Source organism: Anomaloglossus baeobatrachus, chromosome 1, assembly GCF_048569485.1.
Source record: "Anomaloglossus baeobatrachus isolate aAnoBae1 chromosome 1, aAnoBae1.hap1, whole genome shotgun sequence".
NCBI lineage: Eukaryota > Metazoa > Chordata > Amphibia > Anura > Aromobatidae > Anomaloglossus > Anomaloglossus baeobatrachus.
The window spans coordinates 529,991,294-530,016,114 of record NC_134353.1 but is presented as its reverse complement, the minus strand read 5'-3'; the positions used below and the strand labels follow the sequence as shown (position 1 = coordinate 530,016,114).

The window sequence follows — 24,821 nt, the reverse complement described above, 5'->3', positions numbered from 1 at the left end:
CCTTACCTGCTCCGGTGCCCGCCGCCCTGCTCTGGCTGGCTCCTCTTCTGGCTGGCTCCAGCTTCAGACGCGTCCTCCTCCGCGGCGTGTGTCGTCTGCAGCATTGGACGCAGCAGCACGGGGCAGTGAGCTGATTGTCGCGCCCGCGCGCCTCTGACCCCGGAAGTGCAGGCGATGGAACTTCCGGGGTTAATCAGCTCACCATGCCTGGCGCCCGCCATGTATTTAAATAGACAGAAGTGCGCCTCTCCTCCCTCTCAATCCCCCCCCCCCCCCCCGAACACAGCCGAGTGTAACGGAGGGAGGGACGGGGGGCGGGGATGTAAAAAAAAAAAAAATTTATATATATATTTTTTTTTTGCTGCCAGAAAGTGCCGCCCCCCGCAACGTGCCGACCTAGGCATGGGACCACGGGTGCCTATTGGCAAATACGGCCCTGTCTATGGATGCATCCGCAGTATCTCTCTGGCTTTTTAATACAGCAGGCGTGGGAAAATGTTTCATTTTCTAGCACATCCAAGCCTAAAATATTTTTTCCTATGTTGGACAATTCTTTCAAGATTGTACTAAAATGTTGCCATGCATTTTTATGCAGAATTTAGTTTTTAAACCCTCATCTACATGTATTGCAGTTTAGGCCTGGGCCACACTTTTTATATTGCTGATAGAGTTGAGCGGGATGCCAATAATCCGGGGCCGGCGGATCATTAACAGACTTAAAAATATGTCCAATCCGCTCCGGAATCCGGTGCCCATATAAGTCAATGGGGACCGGAATCCGGAGGTTAAAAACATTTGTGGAAGGGCTAGGGGGCTAGGAGCGAGCGTGGCATACTCATCAAGGCGCTGTCATGGCGGCACACTCCTTCCGGGTCACGCTGTTACCTTCCGGAGCCGACAATTCAATATTCATTGTTTTCCCCGCCCACCGGCGCATGTTGATTGCAGCTTGACACGCCCCCATCCTGAGTGTCAGCGTGTCAGCTAACTGCAACTAATCACAGGCGCCAGGACGGCCGGTGGGCGGGGAAAGCAGTGCACTGTCGGTCAGTTCAGTTCACGGTGGTAAACACTCGGCAGCACAGTTATAGCGCGTGGCTGCAGCCCCAGCCGTCGCGCTGTATCTGTGCTGTGTATACAGTGCCCAGAGTCACACGTGCGAAGCTTTGCCGGGTGCTGCCATGGCAGACTCGCGTGAGGCCCTCGCATGTGTGATTCCGGTGAAAGTAAAAAAAAACAAAACAAAAAACGACGTGCGGCCCCCCCTAATCTTCATCCCCAGCCGAGATAACGCCAGCTGAGGGCTGGTATATCCTCAGCCCGCAGCCGCCCGGTACTGCCGCATCTGTTAGATGTGACCATACTGGTGTGCGCTACTGGCTCTTCCCGCTGGCGTGATGCGGTGCCAGTTGGGGTAATAGCAGGATTAGCAGCGGCGCATGGCTGCTGCTAAACCCACGGTTAGTGTGATGGTACAGCCGTCTATCAGATACCTGCATCACATAAACCTGTAAGTGACAGTAAATAAACACAGACACAGAGAACAATCCTTTATTTTGAATAAAGTACAAAACACGCTCTGCTTCACCTCTTTATTAACCCCAAACACCCTGCAGCTCCGACGTTATTTTTCCGAGGTTTCTTGCCAGGAGGTGCACATTTGGTGCTGAAATCGCCTGCACCAGCTTTCAGCACAAAATTTCCACCTGTGGCAGAATTTTTTTTTTATTTTTGGGGGCCAAGGGATGCAAATTTTATGCTGTGATTTTTACACCATATTCCTGCATCCAATCTATACCTCCTGGCAAAAAAAACGCATTTTTTATGCAGCGGTTTTTACCGTGGTTATTTTTCCGTGATTTTTGCCGTGGTTTCTTGCCAGGAGGTGCACATTTGGTGCTGAAATCGCCTGCACCAGCTTTCAACAACAATTTTCCACCTGTGGCAGTATTTTTTTAATTTTTTTTTACTTTTGAGGGCCAAGGGATGCAATTTTCGTGCGGGTCTGACATCACCCGGCACAGCCTGCTGCTGTCTGAACATGAGCGTGCATGTACCTAGAAACACATGCACGCTCCTGTCAGAAATGTGCAGCAGTGCCGGTGATGCGCTGTTAGACTCGTTCGGGTCTCACATCACCCGGCACAGCCTGCTGCTGTCTGAACACGAGCGTGCATGTACCTAGAAACACATGCACGCTCTTGTCTGAAGTGTGCAGCAGTGGCGGTGATGCGCTGTCAGACTCGTGCGGGTCTGACATCACCCGGCACAGCCTGCTGCTGTCATGTCAGAGCGAGCAGCTATAGAGAAGACTGTCCGCTCTGAGTGCAGCCTATTACTGAGCCGCGATAAGCGATGACTGCGGCAGAGACTGTCACAGGCTGGGGGGCGCGTCAGCCTGCAACCAATCACCGCTGAGAGGACGGCCGGTTGGCGGGGAAAACACGAAAGCTGTGTGATTGCGTGCATAGCACAGGATGTGAAAGCGCAACCCGGAAGCAGTGTGCCGCCATGACAGAGTCTCGGTAAGTATGAAACGCTAATTTATTTATTGTTTTTTTTTCATTTTTTTTAATTGCCGATTCCGTATTGTGCAGCCGGAATCCCGCGCCCGGGTCGGGCCCGGAAATAGTGCTGAAACCGCGTGAATCCGGACATTTACAGTCCGGGCCCACTCAGCACTAATTGCTAACTGATTTTAACTAAATGGCAGCTGTATTCCAACCAAATGCATACAACTCAATGTATTACTTTGGATGGCAGCCATAGCTAAAGTCGAACCAGTAGGATTACAAAAGTCACTGTAGCTCAGGCCTCATTACTGTCAAAAAACAAACATGATTAGCTATACCAATTCAAGGCCAGGCTACATGCAACATTATTTGCCAAGATGCATGTCAAAACCCTATTTGTTATCCCCTTTCAACATTAATATGTAAATTACCATCCTGGTAAGGGGTCTGCATGTGTGGAGGGCACCCAGGTTCTGAGCTCTGTGTGTGACTGATGCAGGCTATTAGTCAACCCCTAAACCTTGATGCGATCATGGGAACCAATGGGTTATGACAGTTTGACGTCTACTGTTGAACCCTGACACTTATCTCAGTACTCTTTGGAGCTCATCTGTAGTCTGAGCTCCATGGGAGACAGATTTTCACTTTATACTGCAACAGTGGTATTGCAGTATCTATATATATAAGTGCAAACGAACAAGGAAAAAATGAGCCCTGCACCACTTGTATGCTTCTATTACCGTTTGGAAACACACTTGTATGCACATATATCACCAGCAGAGTATATAATCTGGGAGCAACGTGCTGGTCACAAAAGTAAGTGTCCCATTCAATATGTAGCAGAAGAAATTGACCGCAATTACCGTTGTTGTGTCCGAAGTTCTTTATTTCAAAATTTCAGTGCAGGATAAAATCATTAGCGGGAGGAGACCTGCATGCCGGCTCCTCACAGGGGACGACGGCCGTTTCGCCTGTAATTAGGCTTCCACGGGTCCACATGTGAGTGCAGTGTAGCTCTCCTTAAATAGGAGCCAGCATCCATATAACATCACCACACAAACAGAAATATGGAATGTTTTACAAAAACAATTAAAAACAACACAATGTGTATGTGCTGCACACAATATAATACTAAAATCCAAATGGATAAACCAGAGATAACATTTCAGAGGTAAGAGGAACAATTAATGTAATATAAACTGTTATACAGTAAAAAATACAGTAAAAAATACAGTGAGAAGTACGGTTATTTTACAATCATATGATGCAAGATGTTTGGTCAAATCCTTATACATAATCTAATATTTTTATAACCCCTATAAATGGGCATTCTTACTGTTACTGCAAAAAAAAAAATCATACAGGCAATACTATTTTCATTCATAAAAAGACTGTCATGTCGTTGCGGTCATTCAGACCCAAGTTGCCCTGCGCTCCATATTTAATTATTAATTTCGCTTCAGCCTGCAATAACAATTTATGGAGCTCTCCTCCTTGTGATGGTAATGATATTCTTACTAATCCAGCAAAGCGCAGGACCTCAAGTCGACTTCCATGGGCTTCACGTACATGATCTATCAATCTGGATGGAGAACAATGTCCAGGCTGGCTGTGTGATGTGGCATCGGTGTCCCTTTCGAACGGATTAGGAGATCGCTGACCGAGGTCACTTGGTGCCGATATCAGTCTGTGTGGAAGAATTGGAACGAGAGGGTTTAATGGGGCCTGGTTACAATGGATGGGTGTTGGGGGTTTTGACGTTTGTTAGCTGAGAATTTTTGGCGGGCCAATCAGTGTCGGTGATGGGACACAGGTTGGCGGCACTAGCGTTTTTGTCTAAATTGCACGTGGTTACAGATGCTACAAAAGATTTTCTGGTGCGGCAAGCCATGGAAGGTTTTAGGAAAGGGCCGAGGGCTCGGGACACAAAAAGACCAATTACTATTCACTTGTTGGCACTTATGGTGTGTTGTTTGGGCGAGGTGTGTTCATCACAGTTCACAGTATGAGCAGGCATTTTTTGCGGTGGCGTTTGTTTTGTCGTTTTTTGGTGCTTTTCGCATTAGTGAATTGATTATTCCTGCAAAGCAGGTGGCAGGAGGCCTTTTAATAGGGGATGTGGGGCTGGGGGACGGTCAAGTTGAATGTACTTTGCACCATTCTAAAACGGATCAGATGGGTCGTGGACATTTGACGGTGTTGTATGGCATTCCAGGACACCACTGGTGTCCGGTTGCACAGGTGGCAGGTTTTAAGGATGCGCGGGGGTTACCCTGGCTCCTTCCTGAGGCATGAGGACGGGTCATCGTTGTTCAAATTTCAATTTGTAGCAATACTGAAGTCTTGTTGGCATGGGTGGGAGCAGTGCCAAGGAATCGAGTGAGGGCGATCGATTCAGTTTGGAGGTTAATAGGGGATGTTTAATGGCTGTGCGGCATGTGGTTTTTTTCTGTTCTTAATGGTGTTTATAAGCTTATAGGTGTGTGTCTTGTTTGTGCACTCGGGCACTCCTACGTGTACTGGGGGGCGTTGCGGGCGGACGTGCATACGGACGGTCGACAACTCGGAATGGCAAGAGAGGAGGCGCGAGTAAAATGGATTGGGATTCGTGGTTTGATGTGGGGGAGAGTATGCGCGGAGGTGGCATATTATGCTAGGGTTGACCAGGATCCCAATGTTTTAATTTACATGCGGGAGGAAATGATTTGGGAGTGCGGGCAGCCAGAGATTTGAAGCGGAAAATTAAGTTGGACCTTTGGCTAGTGTGGTGAGAGTTTCCGGGTATCGTTATCGTCTGGTCAGATATCGTGGCCCGGATGAGTTGGCGTTTTGTCAGGTCAGTCTAGCGGATTAACAGGGCACGTAGCAAGTTGAACATTGCGAGTGGCCAGTTTGTGGCGTGGAATGGAGGCTTTGTCGTGCGGCACAGGGACTTAGAGGAGTCGTCGGATCAATATTTGCGGCAGGATGGAGTTCATCTCACTGATATTGGTTTGGATCTGTGGATGCTCGGTTTGCGGGAAGGTTTGGAGCACGCAGTGGGGGTGTGGAGGGCCCGGGCCATGTAAGGGGTCACGTGGCCGGTCGGTGGCGGGGGGATAGGTCCGTTGTCAGAGGCTGGGAGTACCGATACTCGGTTGGTGGTACAAAGTCACTCAGGGGTAGTGGCTTCGTAAGAAATTGGGAACTTGTGGGCGTAGGTCCTGCAGGTTCGGGGGAGGGGTCTTTAACGATGGAACGTTAATACCTCTCACACCTCGGGTCGGTTTTGGTCACGGCCGAGGTGGTCCCTTGGGCTGGTTTTAGGATACGGCCAGGGGATAGGAAGAATTGGTTGCTTCTGGGACGGACCTATCGGTGTTTGGTTTGTGGTGTTTGGAATGTATATATATATATCAGTTATGGTTTTAATTAAAGGGGCGGCATGTTGAGCCGCGGGAAAGATATATATATATACTTGTTAAATAAAGCTGTGGCCATTCGTCCAATGGAAGTTGTCTTGTCATTATTTATAGATATAGTAATTAAGTGGGTATAATTTATGAAGACAGAAGTACCCTTCATAGAGATGTCATGTGTATATGAAATTGGTATTAACTCATTACCATTATCCGTCAGACATGTACAGCACAAGTCGGTAGCGGGTGTATGGAGAGTGCTCATGGTGAGCTTGCCCCATACCCGGCAGATGATGGCTATGAGTTACAGCCAAGTCCTGCCTCTAACAATTGAGGGTGGAGCAAAATGCTGCCTACGATTGTTAACCTGTTAAATGCTGCTGTCAAAATCTGATTGCAGCATTAACAGCACATAGACACAGTGGTGCATCATTCCACACGCCCATCGACGTGTCCCTGTGGAAAGGCTTCAAAGGAGGCAGTGATTCTTACTATACAGCTCTGACAAAAATTAAGAGACCACTTCCAAATTGTCAGTTTTTCTGATTTTTCTCTTTATAGGTATATTTTTGAGTAACATGTAAATTGTTCTTTTATTCTATGAACTACTGACAACATGTCTCCGAATTTCCAAGCAAAAAATTTTGTATTTATTTTCTGAAAATGTGAAATGGTCAAAATAACAAAAAAATGCATTGCTTTCAGACCTCAAATAATGCAAAGAAAACAAGTTCATAATCATTTAGAAACAACAATACTAATGTTTTAACTCAGGAAGAGATCAGAAATCAATATTTTGTGGAATAACCATGATTTTTTAATCACAGCTTTCATGTGTCTTGGCATGCTTTCTACCAGTCTTTCACACTGCTTTTGGGTGACCTTATGCCACTCCTGGTGCAAAAATGTAAGCAGTTCTTCTTTGTTTGATGGCTTGTGACTATTCATCTTCCTCTTGATTTCATTTCAGAGGTTTTCAATGGGGTTGAAGTCTGGAGATTGGGCTGGCCATGACAGGGTTTTGATGTGGTGGTCCTTCATCCACACATTGCTTGACCTAGCTGTTTGGCATGGCGCATTGTCCTGCTGGAAAAAACAGTCCTCAAAGTTGGGGAACATTGCCTGAGCAGAAGCAAGCACCTGTTTTTCCGGGATAACCTTGTATGCGGCTTGATTCATACATCCTTCGCAAAGTTTAAGCTGCCCAATTCCAGCCTTGCTGAAGCATAACCAGATCTTCACTGATCCTCCACCACATTTCACAGTGGGTGCAAAACACTGTGGCTTGTACGCATATCCAGGTCTCCGTTTAACCATTAGATGACCAGGTGTTGGGCAAAGCTGAAAATTAGGTAAAGAAAATTCAACAAACATTTTTGCGAAGGACGTATGAATCAAGCTGCATACAAGGTTATCTTGAAACAGTTACTTCCTTCTGGTCAGGCAATGTTCCCCAACTCTGAGGACTGTTTTTTCCAGCAGGACAATGCGCCATGCCAAACAGCTAGGTCAATGTGTGGCTGAAGGACCACCACATCAAAACCCTGTCATGGCCAGCCCAATCTTCAGACCTCAATGCCATTGAAAACCTCTGGAATGTAATCAAGCGGAAGATGGATAGTCACAAGCCACCAAACAAAGAAAAACTGCTTACATTTTTGCGCGAGGAGTGGCATAAGGTCACCCAAAAGTAATGTGAAAGACTGGTGGAAAGTATGCCAAGAAAGCTGTGATTAAAAATCATGGTTATTCCACAAAATATTGACTTCTGAACTCTTCCTGAGTTAAAACATTTTTAGTATTGTTGTTTCTAAATGATTATGAACTTGTTTTCATTGCATTATTTGAGGTCTGAAAGCAATGCATTTTTTATTATTTTGACCATTTCTCATTTTCAGAAAATAGAAATTTGTTTGCTTGGAAATTTGGAGACATGTTGTAAATTGTTCTTTTATTCTATAAACTACTGACATTTTACTCAAATGTATACCTATAGAGAGAAAAATCATAAAAACTGAAAATTTGGAAGTGGTCTCTTAATTTTTGCCAGAGCTGTATATAGCAATGCTATGGCATTGCTGTATATAGCACATGCGAACACACGATTGCAAATTATAGTCCCCTAAGAGGGATCTACAGTTACATTTAAAAAAAAAAAAGGTATATGAAAAGGAAATCATCAAGCTCTAATCACCTACTTTCCCTTCCCCCGTTAACAAAACAAAAATAAAAATTAAAAATTAGAAAAATAAAATAATTATATATAGATATATATATATATATATATATATATATATATATATATATATATATATATATATATATATATATATTATAATAGATTTGGTATCGCCATGTTCGGAAAAGTCCGATGAACATGTAAAAAAATTCTAGAACACCAAGATTCTATTGTTTTTTTAGGGTCGCTGCAATACCACAAAAAACATTGCTTCAGGTGATCAAAATGTCAGATCTATCCCAAAATGGTATGAATAAAAACTGTGTCTCACAAAAAATAAACCCTCACACAAACAAAAAATGTTACTGGTCTCGGAAAATGGCTTTTTTTTCCTCAGCTTCCCAAAGCCATAATGGGTCTCCAGCAGCTTCTTCCTGCCCACTGACAGTGACTGAAAAGTCAATGCCTATATGCTGTCAGTCACTGTCAGCGGGTGGGGAGAAGCCGCCGGCGACCCGCCTGTATGTTTAGACAATAGGGCGGCTCGATTCCAGGCAGCTATTCAAAGTATGTTTTTCTCTGAAACGACGCAGTGTTTAAGAGTTAAACATACATGGCTGTGATCATATAGCCAGTGGCTGATCCATGCTGCGCAAGCTTTGGGCAGCATTTTTCAGCTGACAGGTTTCCTTTTTTAAAAAAAAAAAAAGGGGGGGGGGAGGGGAGAATGGATTTAAGGAAATGTTAGTTCGCCGGGCAAAACACAAGACCTCACTTTGACCCATCAAAAAAAAATATGCTATGGGTCACAGAAAATGCTAAGAAAATAAATTGCCAATATTGAATTTTTGTTGAAGTTACTGCATGTTTACTCAGTATTACATCCCAATCGTAATTACCTGTAGTTTATCCTCTTTTTGTTGCTATTTTTATATTTAGTGTAGGGACCTACAAGCATGAGGTCCCAAGACGAGGGTTGTAGGCTTACGTTTTATGCACATAAATACCAACAAAAACCTCATATTTTTTTGTTTGTACGGGATACAGCCAGGTCCCTTTCTGTTGGGCCTTGCATTGTAGAGTGTCTGTCCGTTCGTGATACACAGGTGGGGTACGGCTTGCCAGCCCGCCTGATCTAATAGTATGGGCATCACCTAATAGGCTGCGGGTTTGTGACTGTGTTATCTGCATGTGTGTACAGCGCTCTATGCAAGCCACTAGTGTGCAGTTTTATCGTCTAGCATTCTCCCCCCTCCATTTCATGAAGGTGTGTGTGTGATTTGCTTCTCCTGCACCTGTGATGCTTCCACTTTAGTGGGGGTTTAGCTGTATCCTGGTAGAGCACTAGTTTTTGGCCTGGGCAATGTACACACTACAGCCCAACTTGCTGTGAGTAATAGTAACTTTTGGAGGATATTATCCTCTTTTTGTTACTATTTTTATATTTACAGAAAAAAAAGGGGCGGCACCTCTCCCCGCATCAGTTGATTACCGAGCATGACAGGACCTCCGAAAAAAGGAACATCATTACGACATACCCCGCCACCGTAACTGCCCAGTGGAGAGGAGCGAAAAAGGAAGTAAACTATCAACACCTAAGTGCAGGGAGGGAATGTAAGGGTGCCGTCATGGGTTCAGAAAAAACACATTACCGGTAAGTAATTACTTATTTTTCCAGTACCCATGACGGCACCACGAGAGAATTACATAGAGGAAGACTTAGGGAGGGACAACAGTCTGCAGAACGCGTCTCCCAAAGGTGATGTCGGTGAATGGCAAATCAAGGCAATAGGCAATAGTGATTAAAAAAGGAGAAGACCAGGTTGCCGCCTTACATATTTGCTCGATGGAGACCTTTGATCTCTCAGCCCAGGAAGATGCCATCGCTCGTGTGGAGTGCGCATTCAGACCAGGAGGTACGGCTTCACCCCTGACTGTGTAAGCAATGGAGATGGCATCCCTGATCCACCTGGCCAAGGTAGACTTGGAAGCCTTAAGCCCCTTCCTACAACCCTGGAAGACCACAAACAGAGACTTATTCTTCCTCCATTCTGAAGTGACCAACAGATAATGCTGAAGACAACGCCTAACATCCAGGCAGTGCCATCCTATCTCCTCCGGAGTAGAAGGGTTGTCATAAAAATAAGGGAGCATTATCTCTTGGGACCTATGAAAGTGAGAATGCACCTTCGGCAAATAGGCGGGGTCAGTTCATAAAACCACTCTATCGTCAAAAAACTGGGTATACGGAGGAGAAATGGATAAGGCCTGAAGGTCACTAACCCTACGGGCTGAAGTGAGGGCGACCAGGAGAATCGTTTTTTGGGACATATGTTTGAGGGAGATGAAATCTAAGGGCTCAAACGGGGGCTGTGTTAAGGCCGAGAGGACTAAGTTAAGGTATCAGGATGGTAGGGGTATGCTGCACCGAGGTTTAGACCTAGCACAGGCTCCAATGAACCTAGACACCCAGGGATCTCCAGCCAGGGCATGGTTATACAAGGCACTCAACGCGGAAACTTGCACTTTAAGGCCCCTTTCACACGTCAGTGATTCTGGGACGTTTGTGCTTTTTTTAAAACGTACCAGAATCACTGACATACGCAGACCCATTATAATGAATGGGTCTGCTCACACGTCAGTGATTTATCACTGCACGTGTCTCCGTGCAGCGTACCCGCGTGTGCGTGATTGCTGCACGGAGACATGTCCATTTTTTTCTGGCATCACTGATGTCCCACGGACCACGCAGTGGTGTGGTCCGTGAAACACGTGCCAGAAAAAAACGTGCTTTTAAAATAAAAAACATTTTAACTCACCCGGCATCCAGCGATGTCCTCTGCAGCCCGTTCTCCCTGCTGCTTCTGAGCCGGCTCATTATTGTCACGCATATTCATTATGCGCGACACAGCCGACCCGGAAGCAGCTGCTGCGGGGGTCAGCGCCGGCCGGATGCTGCACCGCGGGAGCAATCAGCACCATGGACAGCGGGAGCGCGCACAGGTGAGTTGTTTTCTAAGTGCAATCACGGGCCACGGAGAACAGAGCACGGATTGCACTTAGACAACCCACATGTGCCGTGAATCACGGCACACGCAGGGACATGTGCGTGTTTTACACGCCAGTGAAAAACATCACTGTTTTTCACTGACGTGTGAAACGGGCCTTAGAGTACTAACCGACAGACCCAGTTCCCAACCCCTTTGGAGGAGTTCTAAGATAACTGAGACAGGGGCCAGCTTAGCAGGATCTGCACCCGTGGAGGCCAAGAATCTGTTCCAAATGTGCCCATAGATATATGGGCACATTTGGCACATGACAGGCTTCCGACACTGCATCAAGGTGATTAAACCCGGAGAAAACACCTTGCTGCCTAACAATGACCTCTCAAGCACCACGCCGTCAGATATAATCTGGTGTTCTGTGGGTGGAAGGCTGGACCCTGGGACAGGAGATCCGGTAGGTCCGGAAGAACCCATGGATCGGTTATGGACAGGTTGGTCAGCCAATAAAACCAAGGTCTCTTTGGCCAAAAGGGGGCTATGAGAATCACTGCTGCTTGATCCTCCCGTATCTTCCTGAGTACCGCAGGAAGGAGGGCGATCGGAGGGAAGGCATATGCGAGGTAGAAGTCCCATCTGAGCAATAGGGCATCTACTGAGTGGGGACGATCCCTCACATCCAGGGAACAGAATTTGGGAACCTTCCTGTTGGTTCTGGTCCCAAATAGATCTATCTCGGGTACCCCCCACATCTCCGGGGCGTCACATTATCCTGGTGAAAGCGGACTGATTTAAAGATTATTCGCCTTGGTGAAACCAGTTGTGACTGAGAAAATCCGCCATAATGTTCTCCTTCCCTCGGATGTGCACTGCCGATAGGGAGTCTAGGTGAGCCTCTGCCAGAGACATGATTCTGCTTGTGATGGACATAAGATGCCTGGAGCGAGTACCCCCCTGGTGGTTGAGATATGCCACTGTCGCCTGGTTGTCTATCAAGATTTTCACAGGGCGACCCATCAATGATGGCAGGAAACGACCTAACACCTTTTCCACCGCCAGCAATTCCCTTGTATTCAAGGAACTTTCAGCTTCTCCTCCAGACCATCGCCCCTGAATGAACTGAGTGTCCAAATGTGCACCCCAACCGTAGAGGCTGGCATCGGTGGTCACCACACCACTGGCTCTCGTACCAGCCAAGGCACCCCCCTTTCCAAGTTGACAGGATCCAGCCACCAATAGAGGGACTGGAGCGTGTGAGGCCGAGAACTATGAGACTGTCCAGATGATCCCCATGAGTGGTCTGATGCTGCAAGACGCTCCACTGCCGGACCCGGGTGTGTGACTGAGCCCATCGGACAGCCGGGATGGCCGAAGTGAGGGAGCCCAGAAGGGACATCGCACCCCTGAGAGACATGCACTTGCACCGCAGAGTCCGGTCTATCTGGGACTGGAGGGCTTCCACCTTGGAATGTGGTAGATGACATATCTGAGTGTTTGAGTCTCAAGTGAGTCCCAGAAACAGCTGAACCTTGGATGGGATTAACCTGGACTTTTCTGTGTTGATCAACCAGCCCAACTCCCGCAGGGAGGCTTGCACCTGCCGCAGAAGAGCTGCACAATGGCGGGCTGAGGTGCCCACAATCAAGAAGTCGTCCAGATAAGGAATTAGAAGGACTTCCCTCTGACGCAGATATGCGGATACTTCCGATATTAGCTTTGTAAATATTCTTGGGGCGATGACCAGACCGAAGGGGAGAGCTTTGTATTGAAAATGGCAGACCCGACTGCCCATGTGTATGGCTACTCTGAGGAAGCATTGGAAGAGAGAGTGGATCGGGACATGATAGTATGCATCGCTTAAGTCTATGACTGCCATGTGACATTGGGGATACAGATATTTCACAATGGACCTCACGGACTCCATCTTGAAGCTGTCGATGTGAAGGAACTGGTTAAGGGTTTTCAGGTTTATGATGGTGCGATAGGACCCGTCAGGCTTTCTCACCAGAAAGAGGGTGGAGTGGAATCCGTCCCCTTGTTCTTGTGTGGGAACTTGCATCAGAACCTCCTTGAAGAGGAGGTGTTGGATCTCTGCTTCCAAAGCCAGCTGTTCCGCAGGAGAACGACGTAGAGGGGTAACCAGGAATCGTTGAGGAGGAGGGTGATGGAAGGGGAGCCGGAGGCCTGATTTTATTAGGCCCAGGATCCATGAACTGGATGAAATCCTTTCCCAAGCCGGAAGGAACTGAGAGAGTCTCCCTCCGACCTGGAAAAGCGAGTCACTTGGATGACTTATGCTGATCTTTTGAGGGCCCCTTGAACATGAACCCCTTTCCCGGTTTCTTTCTATCGGACCAGGTATTCCGATCCCTTGGCTGGGTATTCCGGCGAACTGGCTTCTTCCGAAAGGACCGCCTTGATGACGGAAAGGGAAAGCCACTTTTCTTGTCGCTAACCTTCTCCAGGATGTCATCCAGGACCGGCCCAAACAGATACTCCCCCTCACAAGGGATATTGCAAAGTTTAGACTTAGGGCGGCTTTGCACACTACGACATCGCAGGTGCGATGTCGGTGGGGTCAAATTGAAAGTAACGCACATCCGGCATCGCATGCGATATCGTAGTGTGTAAAGCCTGGATGATACGATTAACGAACGCAAAATCGTCGTAATCGTATCATCGCTGCAGCCTCCGACATTTCCATAATGCCGGTGCAGCGACAGATGCGATGTTGTTCCTCGCTCCTGCGGCAGCACACATCGCTGTGTGTGAAGCCGCAGGAGCGAGGAACATCTCCTACCGGCGTCACTGCGGCTTCCGTAGGATATGCGGAAGGAAGGAGCTGGGCAGGATGTTTACATCCTGCTCATCTCCGCCCCTCCGCTCCTATTGGCCGCCTGCCGTGTGACGTCGCTGTGACGCCGCACGACCCGCCCCCTTAGGAATGAGGCGGGTCGCCGGCCAGAGCGACGGTCGCAGGGCAGGTGAGCGCGTGTGAAGCTGGCGTAGCGATAGTTTTCGCTACGCCAGCTATCACACGATATCGTACCTGCGACGGGGGCGGGCACTATCGCGTGCGACATCGCAGCATCGGCCTGCGATGTCGCAACGTGCAAAGCCCGCCTTAGTTTGCATATCCCCCGGCCAGCATTTCAACCAAAGAGCTCTTCTAGCCGCATTGGAGAGGGACGCCGACTTAGTGGAGCCCGCCGAGGCGTCCGCAAGGAAGGCCGCCGCTCCTCGTAATTTGGAGAGGGAGGAAGGAATCTCTTCCTTAGGTGCCCTTGATCTAAACTGGTCTTCCAGTTCATCTATCCATATAGTCAGGGATCTAGCCGTACACGTAGCAGCAATGGCGGGTCTCAGTCCTCCAGCAAAAGCTTCCCAGGTATTCTTCAGGAAGTGATCCGCCTTTTTATCCAAAGGGTCTTTCAATGAACCCATGTCCTCAAATGGTAAGGCAAATTTTCTAGACGCCTTAGCGACCGCAACATCCAATTTTGGAGCCTTATCCCAGGTGGAGCAGGAGGCCTCCTCAAACGGATATTTCCTTTTAAAGGCGCCTGGAAGGGAACGCTTATCAGGCTTCTTCCATTCCCTGGTAATTAAAGCTTGTACTCTATCCACCACTGGGAAGGAGCGCCGTTTTTTCTGCTCCATGCCCCCGAACATCCGATCCTGTATAGATTTTTCAGGTTTCTCATCTGGGATGCCCATAGTGGTTTGTACCGCCTTTACCAATTTCTTCATATTTTCGATCGGGAAGCACTGTTGACCTCCTGAGTCGCTATCTGAAGAGGAGCGGGAAGTAGAGCCAGGGGAAATCACATTCCCCATCAGAATCCTCGTGGGTAAGCGAAGGGGGTTTAGAAGCCCCAGAGCTCTGCGCCCCAGACAGGGATTTGAGGGAATCCCTGACCTCTTCCCGTATGATGGAATGGAGATCTGAGGTAAATCCCGGCTGTTCCTCTGACAGTCTGCTGAATGCAGCCCCTGCACAGCCTCTTAGTCCAGGAACCGGATAATTCCTTACTGCACAAGGCACATTCATTATGCCTAGACTTGGATTGACATTTCTTAGGTCTATCAGGATCCTAGGAAAAACACAGAGAAGACAACTGTCGTTTAGAAGCGGTAATCAGGAGCCATCACTCACCCACAGATGCTATACTGGGTCAGCAGGAACATCTGACTTCCCTCCTTTAGAGGGTCTTTTTCTGTCAGGGGTGCCAGGGTCCTTCCGCTTGCAGGACCGATCCTCAGTCATCCCACACTTGGCTCCAGAGCCGGTGACACTGCCATCCCGGCTACCTCTCTACTGCCGCTTCTGGGAGGCAGTATCTGGATCAGAGGTAGGCTTTGGAGAGGAGGGAGGCAAAGGAGACACAGCCGACCGCTTGTCAGTATGGTACTGAGCATAGACACCATTGAGAAAGATTGCCGCTCTTTTTTTAACCAAAAAAAAACTGGCAACCCCTCCCTTCTATTTCCGGGATATGACGTCCTACCTCGTGTCCAACGCACTGCATATGCGCACTGCCTGGACACCCCAGCCTGCCCCACACAACATGGCGCTCTGAAAGCCGGAAGCGCCAGTGCCTGCAGCCGTGAGGATGTCACCGCAGGGAAGCGCAGCAGCAGCCACCTCCATCCTGACCCCCGGCGCTACATGGTAAGGAGTGAGTGTGAGAGACGACGGACCCCCGCGCAGACAGAACCCCCGTGGGTTTGCTGCGGCGGGAGAGCACTGCGGTCGACTGGCCTTTACCTGGTCCTCGCAGGCTCCACACCATGTCCCCACACCTGGAATCCGTCCTGGTGTCACCGGAGTATGGTGTGCCGCACGCAGGCCTGACCCCCGTGGGTTCACTGCGGCAGCTCCACAGAACCTCGGCCGATCACAGCAGGACACGTGCCGCTGCTAGAGACGGCCGGGCGCTGGACTTCAATCTTCGGTCCATCAAGACCATCCTGGATCTAGTGAATCCCTGTTTAAGGACAGGAAACCAACTGATGCGAGGATAGGTGCCGCCCCTTTTTATTCTGGAAGTTTCTTGTCCTTGAAGGGTGGATCCCCTCTCTCGTGGTGCCATCATGGGTGCTGGAAAAATAAAATCTTTAGAAATCCTATGCTAATGAGCAAGGGCACTAGTCCCCTGGAAGTTAGTTCCCATGGCTTATCTGCTCCATTAGCATGTTAGTTCGACCCTGAATGTCCAGTGTCACAGCATGATCTCACTCACCTCTCTGCCGCTGCATGCGCATGAGCCCGGAGTTCCAGTCATGCGCACTATGAAGCCAGGTGTACGTGTCCTGGCTTCAAACTGAAGTAATGCGCATGACCCAAACTCCAGGGTCCAGTGACAATGGCAACAGAGGTGAGTGAAATCATCCTCTGACACTGCACATTCATTAGCATTATGCTTATGGGTGCATATTGCACCTGACAGGTTCTCTTTAAATTTAAGAGATGCAGTATATGAAAGGACTGCACAATTCACTTTTGGTAAAGTATTAATATTTATGAAAAGATATTTACACTTATGGCTTTGCATGCAAGCTAGGATGTCATTTGGAAGACATGCTATAAACTTACTCTCTACGAGTATGGACAAAGGGGAGATCTTCCCTTATAACCAGGCAAATGTTAAAAGGGAACATCATTTTGTTACCTGATCTGAGATCAGCATAATGTAGGGGCAGCGATCCTGATTCCAGTGGTTTAGGACTTACTGGACTGCTGAGTAGTTTGGATAACATTGATCAGCAGTATAGCATTAGATTACTATTTGGCATGCTGCCTTGTATTCCAGTATATTTATGAGCTCTGTACAACTGCAGCAGAGAAAACAGATTTTAATCAAAATAAACAGCTCAGTAAGTGACATGTTAGTATTTGGGTCTCTATTATGCTGCTCTCAGATGAGGTAGCAAACACCCACTGACAGATTCCCTTTAAGTGAACAATGACAGTTCATCACCTGTTATGCTTGCTGAGTATCAGTGGAGTCTGTCCTTATACACCTATCACCAGTGGTGAAACAGCAGGTTACAGGCTCAATGCAGAGTCTTTACAGATCCAGAGAAGGACCTGTAGACTTGAGCCTGCTGAGCTCTGCTTGCACAGCCCATGCTGGAGCTACAGACTTCTGAGTAGTATCATGCATGCCATGTGTGGGGGTTGGGTCTCAGGAACCAAGCCTCCCTCAGTCATTAAAACTATAGCTACAATCTCACTGGCTAAAGTAGCATGTCATGAGTAACATTACACACTGCTAATTCAAATAAAGACATTGTATTTCTAAGTCTCTTGCAAGTGTAAAGGGTGCAAAGTTTATTTTTTTTGGTATTTTACAAAATTTGATCCCCTGGTTGCTTCAGATGTAAGCTTTTAGAGTCTGAAATGGAGATCTCCAAGCTCCTGTATGAAGATTTCCCATTCCTCCCACCATGTTTAGATCTCTAGTCATTCGCTAGGTTTTATTACCCACAGATTGCTATAGGAGCACCATTTTAGGGAGTCAAGTCACAATGAGTGCAAGTTAAAACCAGATCTTACATTTGAGCAACTAATGTTTGTACACGACAGACAAGTCAATGCAGCATTTTATTAATACAAAAGTAGACAATATAAAGTTAGTGTACATAGTGTAACATTGATACCATATTTGTGAAGATACAAAAAACATCCAAGAGTAAGACAAAAGTCCAATGTTAGAGACAACTCCTTTCACATTTGACAATCTGAGGACCAGTAACTGGCATAGACCAAGGTGGAAGATGCAAACTAAGGCAAGTAATTTAGTGGTATTTGCCCATTAGGCACTTCATTTTTAGTCCTCTTTAACTGAATCTCCCCCATCTTCTTGCTCCCCATGTTGGCTACTTGCCAGTTTGGGATAAAATGGACCTACCAGCCAATTTAGTGGAGTGTTGTTTATGAAGTAGTCCATAACATCATCCATGCCATCCTTTATTTTAGTGAACATGTCCTTAGTGGCGGTTAAGAGGCTGTCCGATATTTCTCTGAAGGAAGAAGCAGAGTGGAAGTTTTGATAGATATCTGCAGCCATGGCACTAATACTCTGAGCCTTGCTCTGAATATTTTGTGGAAGTCCTTGGACACTGGAGACCAGAGACAGACATGTGCTTTGCAGGTGATGAGTGAGACTACGGGCAATAGTCAGTGTGCGGGATTCCATTTGCTGTAATGAGAAGACGACATGTTATATTTCCAGTATACAGATGATGCCTAGCATAAGACTCGAGTGTCATTACCTCTGCACCCTCAGTTTCCCCACCAGCATCTTCTCCAGTTCCTTTCGTCCACTCCACCCACTTGCTGAACATCTTCTCTTGAGCATCATGGATCTTCTGATTTGCACCATTCATGTTTTTTCTTGCATATTCAATCTGAAAAGAAAGTTATTTATGTTCATGGAAGACAGGTGTGATTATATGCACTACATCTGGTTTTACACCAGTATGCATTTTCCCCCTCAGGAAGTACATGTGGGTGTAAAGCCCTATTAGTACTTCATGTCAACAATAAGGGAGCTTTGCCTATGACAGGCTTTTTGTACATGCCTACAGAAAGTAGGAGAGTCCCAATTTGATGCTTTATACCTGGAGATAAGGTTAAAGCATTGTAGGCTTTACAGTCCTTTATTTCTAGAACCCGCTACTCCTGTACATGGTGGTGGCCTCTAAAATTCAAATTAGGGGCTGATCTGCAATACAACCTGTAGAAATGGTGTCTTCTGGTGGCAGGGAAAAGATTTTCTGAACATATGAATGAGTGAATCTAGGCTTGTATTGCAATGCTTCGTCCTAAATACTGCAAGATATCTAATCTGCAATGTATAGCTTTTTGGCTCAATTAAAGTTTGTCACTCCACGAAAGTTAGTGACGATGTTTACAAGTACATGTACTAACCAGGTCAAGTGTGTTCTGGAGCTGAGCAATGGCTTCCTGACTCCTGCATTTGGCATCCTTCATCCTAGTCAGGGCCTGTTGGTAGACACGCTTGCGGGCCTTTGTAGAGAGGGATCCCAAGCGCACATAGTAGCCAGGCTTATCTTGGGACACAAAGCCTTCTGTTTCAGTTGCTTCCTTGGCTATAATAAGAGAACTTTGTTATGCTCATATTTAACAGCTTGGATACACTTTGTGGAGTCAGCAATATAAACCTTGTGGTTTACTACTTGTCAGGACACCCTTAGCTTCTTCAGCAGAGTTGAACTATAATGCAGTTGCTTAAAGTAAGCCAGGTGAGCTAGTATTTTGGCTACGCCAGCAAATGCGGCTTATTCTGTGCATACAAGTTAAGCAGTTTGGCTTACCAAGTTCTTCATCTGTTGGTGGCAGGAATTGTTCCAGAAGACATTCAGACCTAGTTAGTGCAGAGTCCACACGGTCGCTCATGATCTTCACTACACAGCTTCCAAGAACAGTATTAATGCCGCCATTTACAACAGCCTTAGTCATCTCCACACTGTCCTGCACAGCTCCCTTGGTTTTATCCACTACTCCTGTGATACTATGGATAACAGCATCTCTGGCACCAACAACTGCTTCTGAGGCAATAGCCACAACCTAAAAATATACAAGATGGGACCTCTGTAATCTGACAGTAGGTGAAGGGAAATTTAAGGCTCTGCATGATTTTATCTGCTTACCTTTTCAGGAGGCTGATACAGAATAGGCAACCTTTCCTCAATCTTGTCCAGTCCAATACAGCCAATGTTGTTTGCCAGAGCAACTGAGGAAATTAGATTTAATACAACAGTCATTGTATATAAAAGCTAGCAAAGCTCTTGTGGGAAATACTAGGTATATGGTGATATTTGGCCTACTTGCCACACTAGGAGAAAATTACTGACATGTCTAGAATGGCACACCTCTATGCACTAATGCCACCTAGTTATACACATCTCCTGATATTACTACAAAATACCTGGGATTGTATTGTCCCATGTCATCCCTCTGAAACTCAACCACAACTCCCATGATTGCTGTTTTGGCAGGGGGGTGGTGGTCTATATTGCAACCATCCTTACTATATTGCCAATCATGTTTACCTGCATCTTAAACATTAATAAATCCATATGGTATAGATTTTAGTCCCAAATACTGTATATACATTAGGGGTTTACCCAATCCCACCAAGTAAAAAACCACCATCAAAACGCTAAACCTACTTTGAGGCTCAAGTTTCTGCAGGATTGGCATGGCGCTGGTGATGGCCACCGAAGTGATGCTCTTCACACTTTTCTCTGCGATGTCACATACAGATTTCAGGTAGTGATGGTTGTCTTTAGTGGTCACATAGGTGGAGGACACCATGTCATATGTAGAGCTCACAAATGGGAGGTTTATCAGCCTTACCACCACATTCTAGGGATGGAACATGGGAGAATAAAAGAAAAACACAGACTGGTCATGTAAAACAAACATTTACTAGCAATTGTACTTTGAGAAATTCAGAATTGCTCATTTTCAACCTTTGCCACAACACAAAATGGTTCATGGCAGAAAAGAATATAAAAAAAATGTTCCTGTGCTGAGAGCCTTACAAATGTATGCCTGCCATGTACTGTGTAAGTCCCTGTGCGCACTAGAAAATGGACCTTCATCCTCTGAAAGATTACTGCACCTGTGGCAAAAAACTGCAGCAAGCCGCAACCGAAAACCGCGTGTGGTTTTACCCGGAATGTCCCTGCGTTATTTTGATAGCACGGGGAGATGCTCACCTGTCCCTGCTCTGTCCGTGGTGCTGAAGTCTCCAGCGATGCTTGTTCCATGTGGCTGTCTTTGGCGCTCTGCTACTTATGACCCGACCCAGCTGAGCATAACTGTATAGACATGAGCCAGTCTGGAAGCAGGAGACCAGCATCCAGAGGCAGCCTCGCTTGAGAAGGCGAGTACAAGATCAGCAGTGACTTCAGTCAGCTGATGTGCAGTGACAGCTGGAGTCCTGCACCTGTCAGCGCAAAGCGCATGAGTGAAGCGACAGCTGATCTCATGCGGCTCACTTCACTTGCAGCCTGACCCTCACAGTGAGCAGTCACGGTCTATGGCGCTCTGTGAGTGTCAGGTGTAGCAGAGCTGGAGGAGTCATGGGACCTTGTGTGGATTACGTTGGACCCGGAGGGCTGTTATTGGTGGGGTTAATAAAGAGGTCAAAGAGGGGGCTTTATTGTCTTTTCACATAAAGGATTTTTTCATGCACAGCGTTGACCTCACCAGCACCATGCTAGTACCCACCCATAATCTTGTGCCTGCACATTTAGCTCACCGGCACGAGCAGCTATGTTTTCTGCTCTGGCCGCAATATGGCAAAGCAAGCTGCACGAGCAGATCTAACTGCACAGGCACGAGATATGAAAATGTGACGAGGAGGAAGACTGAGGGAGTCATCCCATCAAAGAAGGACGACAATCAGCAGCAAGTGGGGGATAAAGAAACAGAAAATGAGCCCACCCATCTGGCCAACCAAGGTAATTAGTATACCTAACAGCCAAGTTTTATAAAGTTATTTTTGGGGGTCTAGAAGGGGAGGGGGGAGTCAGGGCCAAGGTGCACCTTCATAGAATGCAGCCCAGGAGCTGCAGAAGGTGATTTTTAGTTTAAAGGGAACCTGTAAACACTTTTTGGCATATAAGCTACGGCCACCACCACCAGGCGCTTATATACAGCATGTTAGAATGCTGAATATAAGAGCCCAGGCCACTGTGAAAACAAAAACACTTTATAATACTCAGTCATACGGTGGGCCATATGGGAGTCTCCGTTCCCCGGTGCCACCTCTTTTGGCCATCTTTGTCCCCTGTCTGAAGCCTGTGTGCATGACGCGTCTACATCATAGACACTCACCGATCCTGTGCAGGCGCACTAAAGTACTTTGATCTGCCCTGCTCAGGACCTGAATGCCGGCGAGTGTGGATGACGGACGCATCATGGCTAGAGAAGGACAAAGATGGCTGAAAGAGGCAGCCCCGGTACTGGAGAAGCCCGTATGGCTCACCACACGACTGTTAGGAAAGTAGTGTTTTTTTATGTTGTCACAGCGGCCTGAGCCTTTATATATACAGCATGTTAGAATGCTGTATGCAGGTCCGGTGGTGGTGGCCGCAGCTTATACACCAAAAAAGTGGTGACAGGTTCCCTTTAATAAAGCTCCTACTATTACAATAGGTGGCCTGGACAGCACTATATGAGTGTACACCACATGGATAAGTATTGTAGTTTACAAGGACATTCAGGGATGGCTGCAACCTGCACAAGTGTAAGGAGTGCACAATGTAACTGTACAGTCTTCACTTATGCAGTTGTGGCGCCCCTGACCTGGTCAGGCACCACTGAGTACTGCACCCATGCTGGGGACAGTACAATACAGGTAATCCAGAAGGCTGACAGGGGTGTGGAACACAGGCGCATAGTGATCAGCTCTCACACATGTACCCATGAGAGGACCCCTGGGGAACCCAGGAGGGGGCAAGCCTTCACCTTCACTGGAATAGTGGAGGGGGTAGAGCCTCCATCTCCTCTCAAGGGGTGTGGTAAGAGAATCTGGTTGCTAGGTGGCGTAGGCAAGAACAGGAGAGGAGGAGCAGTGAGTCAGTTAGAGCAGAACTCCATAGGGCTCAGTGAGGAGCAGACCTGTGGGGCTGTTGCTGTCTAACAGCGCCCGCGCAGTGGCTACAGACGGGGGAGAACGGTCAACTAGGAGTGCTGCCTGAAAGCCAGCTTCAGCTAGAGAGTGCACGGAGTGGGAAGTAAGGAGACTGCTAGAGAGCACCAGGCCCAACCGGGCGGCAGATCCCGAAGCGAGGATAGATTCACCTTTCCCTGCTAAACCTGCCGGTGTGGGGCTCTTAAAGCCCACACCACAACACTACAAAAGCCGCAGCCACGTAACCGCAGTGAGGGCCCATAGGTCATAGGAGGCAAGAGGCTGGAGTGGCCTGGTCCGGGGAACAAGCACACGGCAAACAAGAAGGGGAGAGAGGCTTGGAGCATCTTCCCTGGGTGACCCCCATAGGGACTAAAAGTCGGGGTCACCCCAAACCACCAAGGGCTAAGGAAGGCGAGTCAGTAGTCACCCTCATAAAGTCAGCCTGAAGGATACCTGGTTCCTACCTGGTTCATCTCAGCTACGCCCGGGTTACTCACCCTGCCATCTAATGTGAGTAAAAACCCTGAAAGACATCCTGCCTGTGTGGTCATTCTGCGACTTGTGGTACTACAAACCTACACAGGGCCCTGGGGCTTGCCTCACTCTCAGGAGGCTACTACATCTAACTGCACACACCATCAGCCCCAGGCGACCCTCAATCTGCAGTGGCGGTCCCTACTGGCCGCAATACTGAGAGTGGCGTCACGATCAAAACAGAAGATTTCCTACCAGTGACGGAGATCCAGCAACGTGGAGTCCCTGAAGGTAACGCACCGACACCGACACAACACCTGTGGGGCTTCACACAGTAAGAAAAACCCATGGACACTGGCTTTGTAAAATAGGGTCTCCATCCCAGTGGGATGTACTTCTAGTGCTGGGCAGTCCACCTGATCTGGTAGTATGGGCACCAACAATAGGCTGTAAGCCAGACACTGCACCCGTGTGTGGCAGGCCCAATTCTAATACCCAGCAGCAATGCCCTCCAAGATCTGCTAGGTTGTGAGGGGCCTGTCATCTGTATGTTGCACCAGAGTTGACTATGCCCTTTATCATGGGGGTCTGCAGCACCCTACAGTGGTTTAGCTTACTGATCTGTATTTACAGTTACAGCTGCCTTTTCCCTCTGCTAGTTTTGAGATATGGTCAGTGAGTTTCCATTAGCTGCATAGATGTATAATGGACAATTTATATACACACACTTCTGTAGAGCCCATTACATCTCCAAAACCAGCCATAAAGTCAGTCACTGAAAGCAAACCGCACTGAAAGCTACATATCTGCAACATCCCCTGCCAGAAGTGGCCACTCCAACAGATCCTGTGCACCCGGGACAAGCACCAGCAGATGGCAGATACCAGAGAGCCAGTGCCTCGCACAGTGCATATACCAGGGAGACTGAGGAGCCACCTACTGCTGCACTAATAGTGAGGGGCTCAGACCCCACAGTAAGGGGCAGAGTATAAGCTCCACTACATCTGCTCCCTCCATGCCCAATATATACCAGGGTGGAAACATTACCTGCTGCTGCTGCTGTTCCACTGTCTCAGCCATGTTGCTAGGAAAATACCTACAAAAAGTAAAGCACACGGTCATCGCCGAGAAAGAGCAAACACCACCAGAGATCTCTCCTCTAATCCCAGCACGGGCTGAAGCCGCCACCCACCTGCTCACTACAGCCACTGCCTGCCAGAGAGGAATGAGTCAATGAGCGCTCCTCGGGCGTCTGCGCTCTTATAGGCGGATAACCACGCCCACCTGACTATGCGCGGTCTCCGGAGGCTCCCTGCAGTCAGCTGACTGGTGACGTCACAGTCTGCTCTCCTGACTGAGGGCGGCTGTGCGCGGCGTGCAGGGGTCACGGTGTGACTGACAGTTGTGTGGTGAGGCCGGTAACGGGGGCGTGTTATGTGCTGGAGGAGCCTGTACACACGGCAGTTATTGTGGGGATAGTGGGAGTGGGGTCTGGTGTAATGTATGTATCACTTCTCCCTGCACACAGGGCATTAGAGCCCCATACACAGGGCAGTTATTGTGGGGATAATGGGAGT

At 47.8% G+C, this 24,821-nt stretch overlaps 1 protein-coding gene across 1 annotated transcript; it reads right to left on the bottom strand.

The window, feature by feature from the left end:
• Positions 1–17,686: 17,686 nt before the first annotated feature.
• LOC142295970 (perilipin-2-like) lies at positions 17,687–24,521 on the bottom strand. Its single transcript, XM_075339121.1, has 8 exons — positions 24,437–24,521; positions 24,292–24,340; positions 20,294–20,489; positions 19,772–19,854; positions 19,436–19,688; positions 19,029–19,210; positions 18,371–18,505; positions 17,687–18,297 (listed from the first exon to the last, which is right to left on the bottom strand). The coding sequence occupies exons 2-8, from the start codon at positions 24,322–24,324 to the stop codon at positions 17,926–17,928; spliced, it is 1,254 nt and encodes a 417-aa protein (XP_075195236.1). The 5' UTR covers positions 24,325–24,340; positions 24,437–24,521; the 3' UTR covers positions 17,687–17,925.
• Positions 24,522–24,821: the final 300 nt, after the last annotated feature.

Coding starts and splice junctions, on each gene's coding strand:
- LOC142295970 (XM_075339121.1), bottom strand. CDS start 24,324: ATGGCTGAGACAGTGGAACAGCAGCAGCAGCAG. Junction 19,211..19,435: donor ACCAACAGATGAAGAACTTG/GTAAGCCAAACT, acceptor CTCTTATTATAG/CCAAGGAAGCAACTGAAACA. Junction 18,298..18,370: donor GGGAAACTGAGGGTGCAGAG/GTAATGACACTC, acceptor TTCTCATTACAG/CAAATGGAATCCCGCACACT.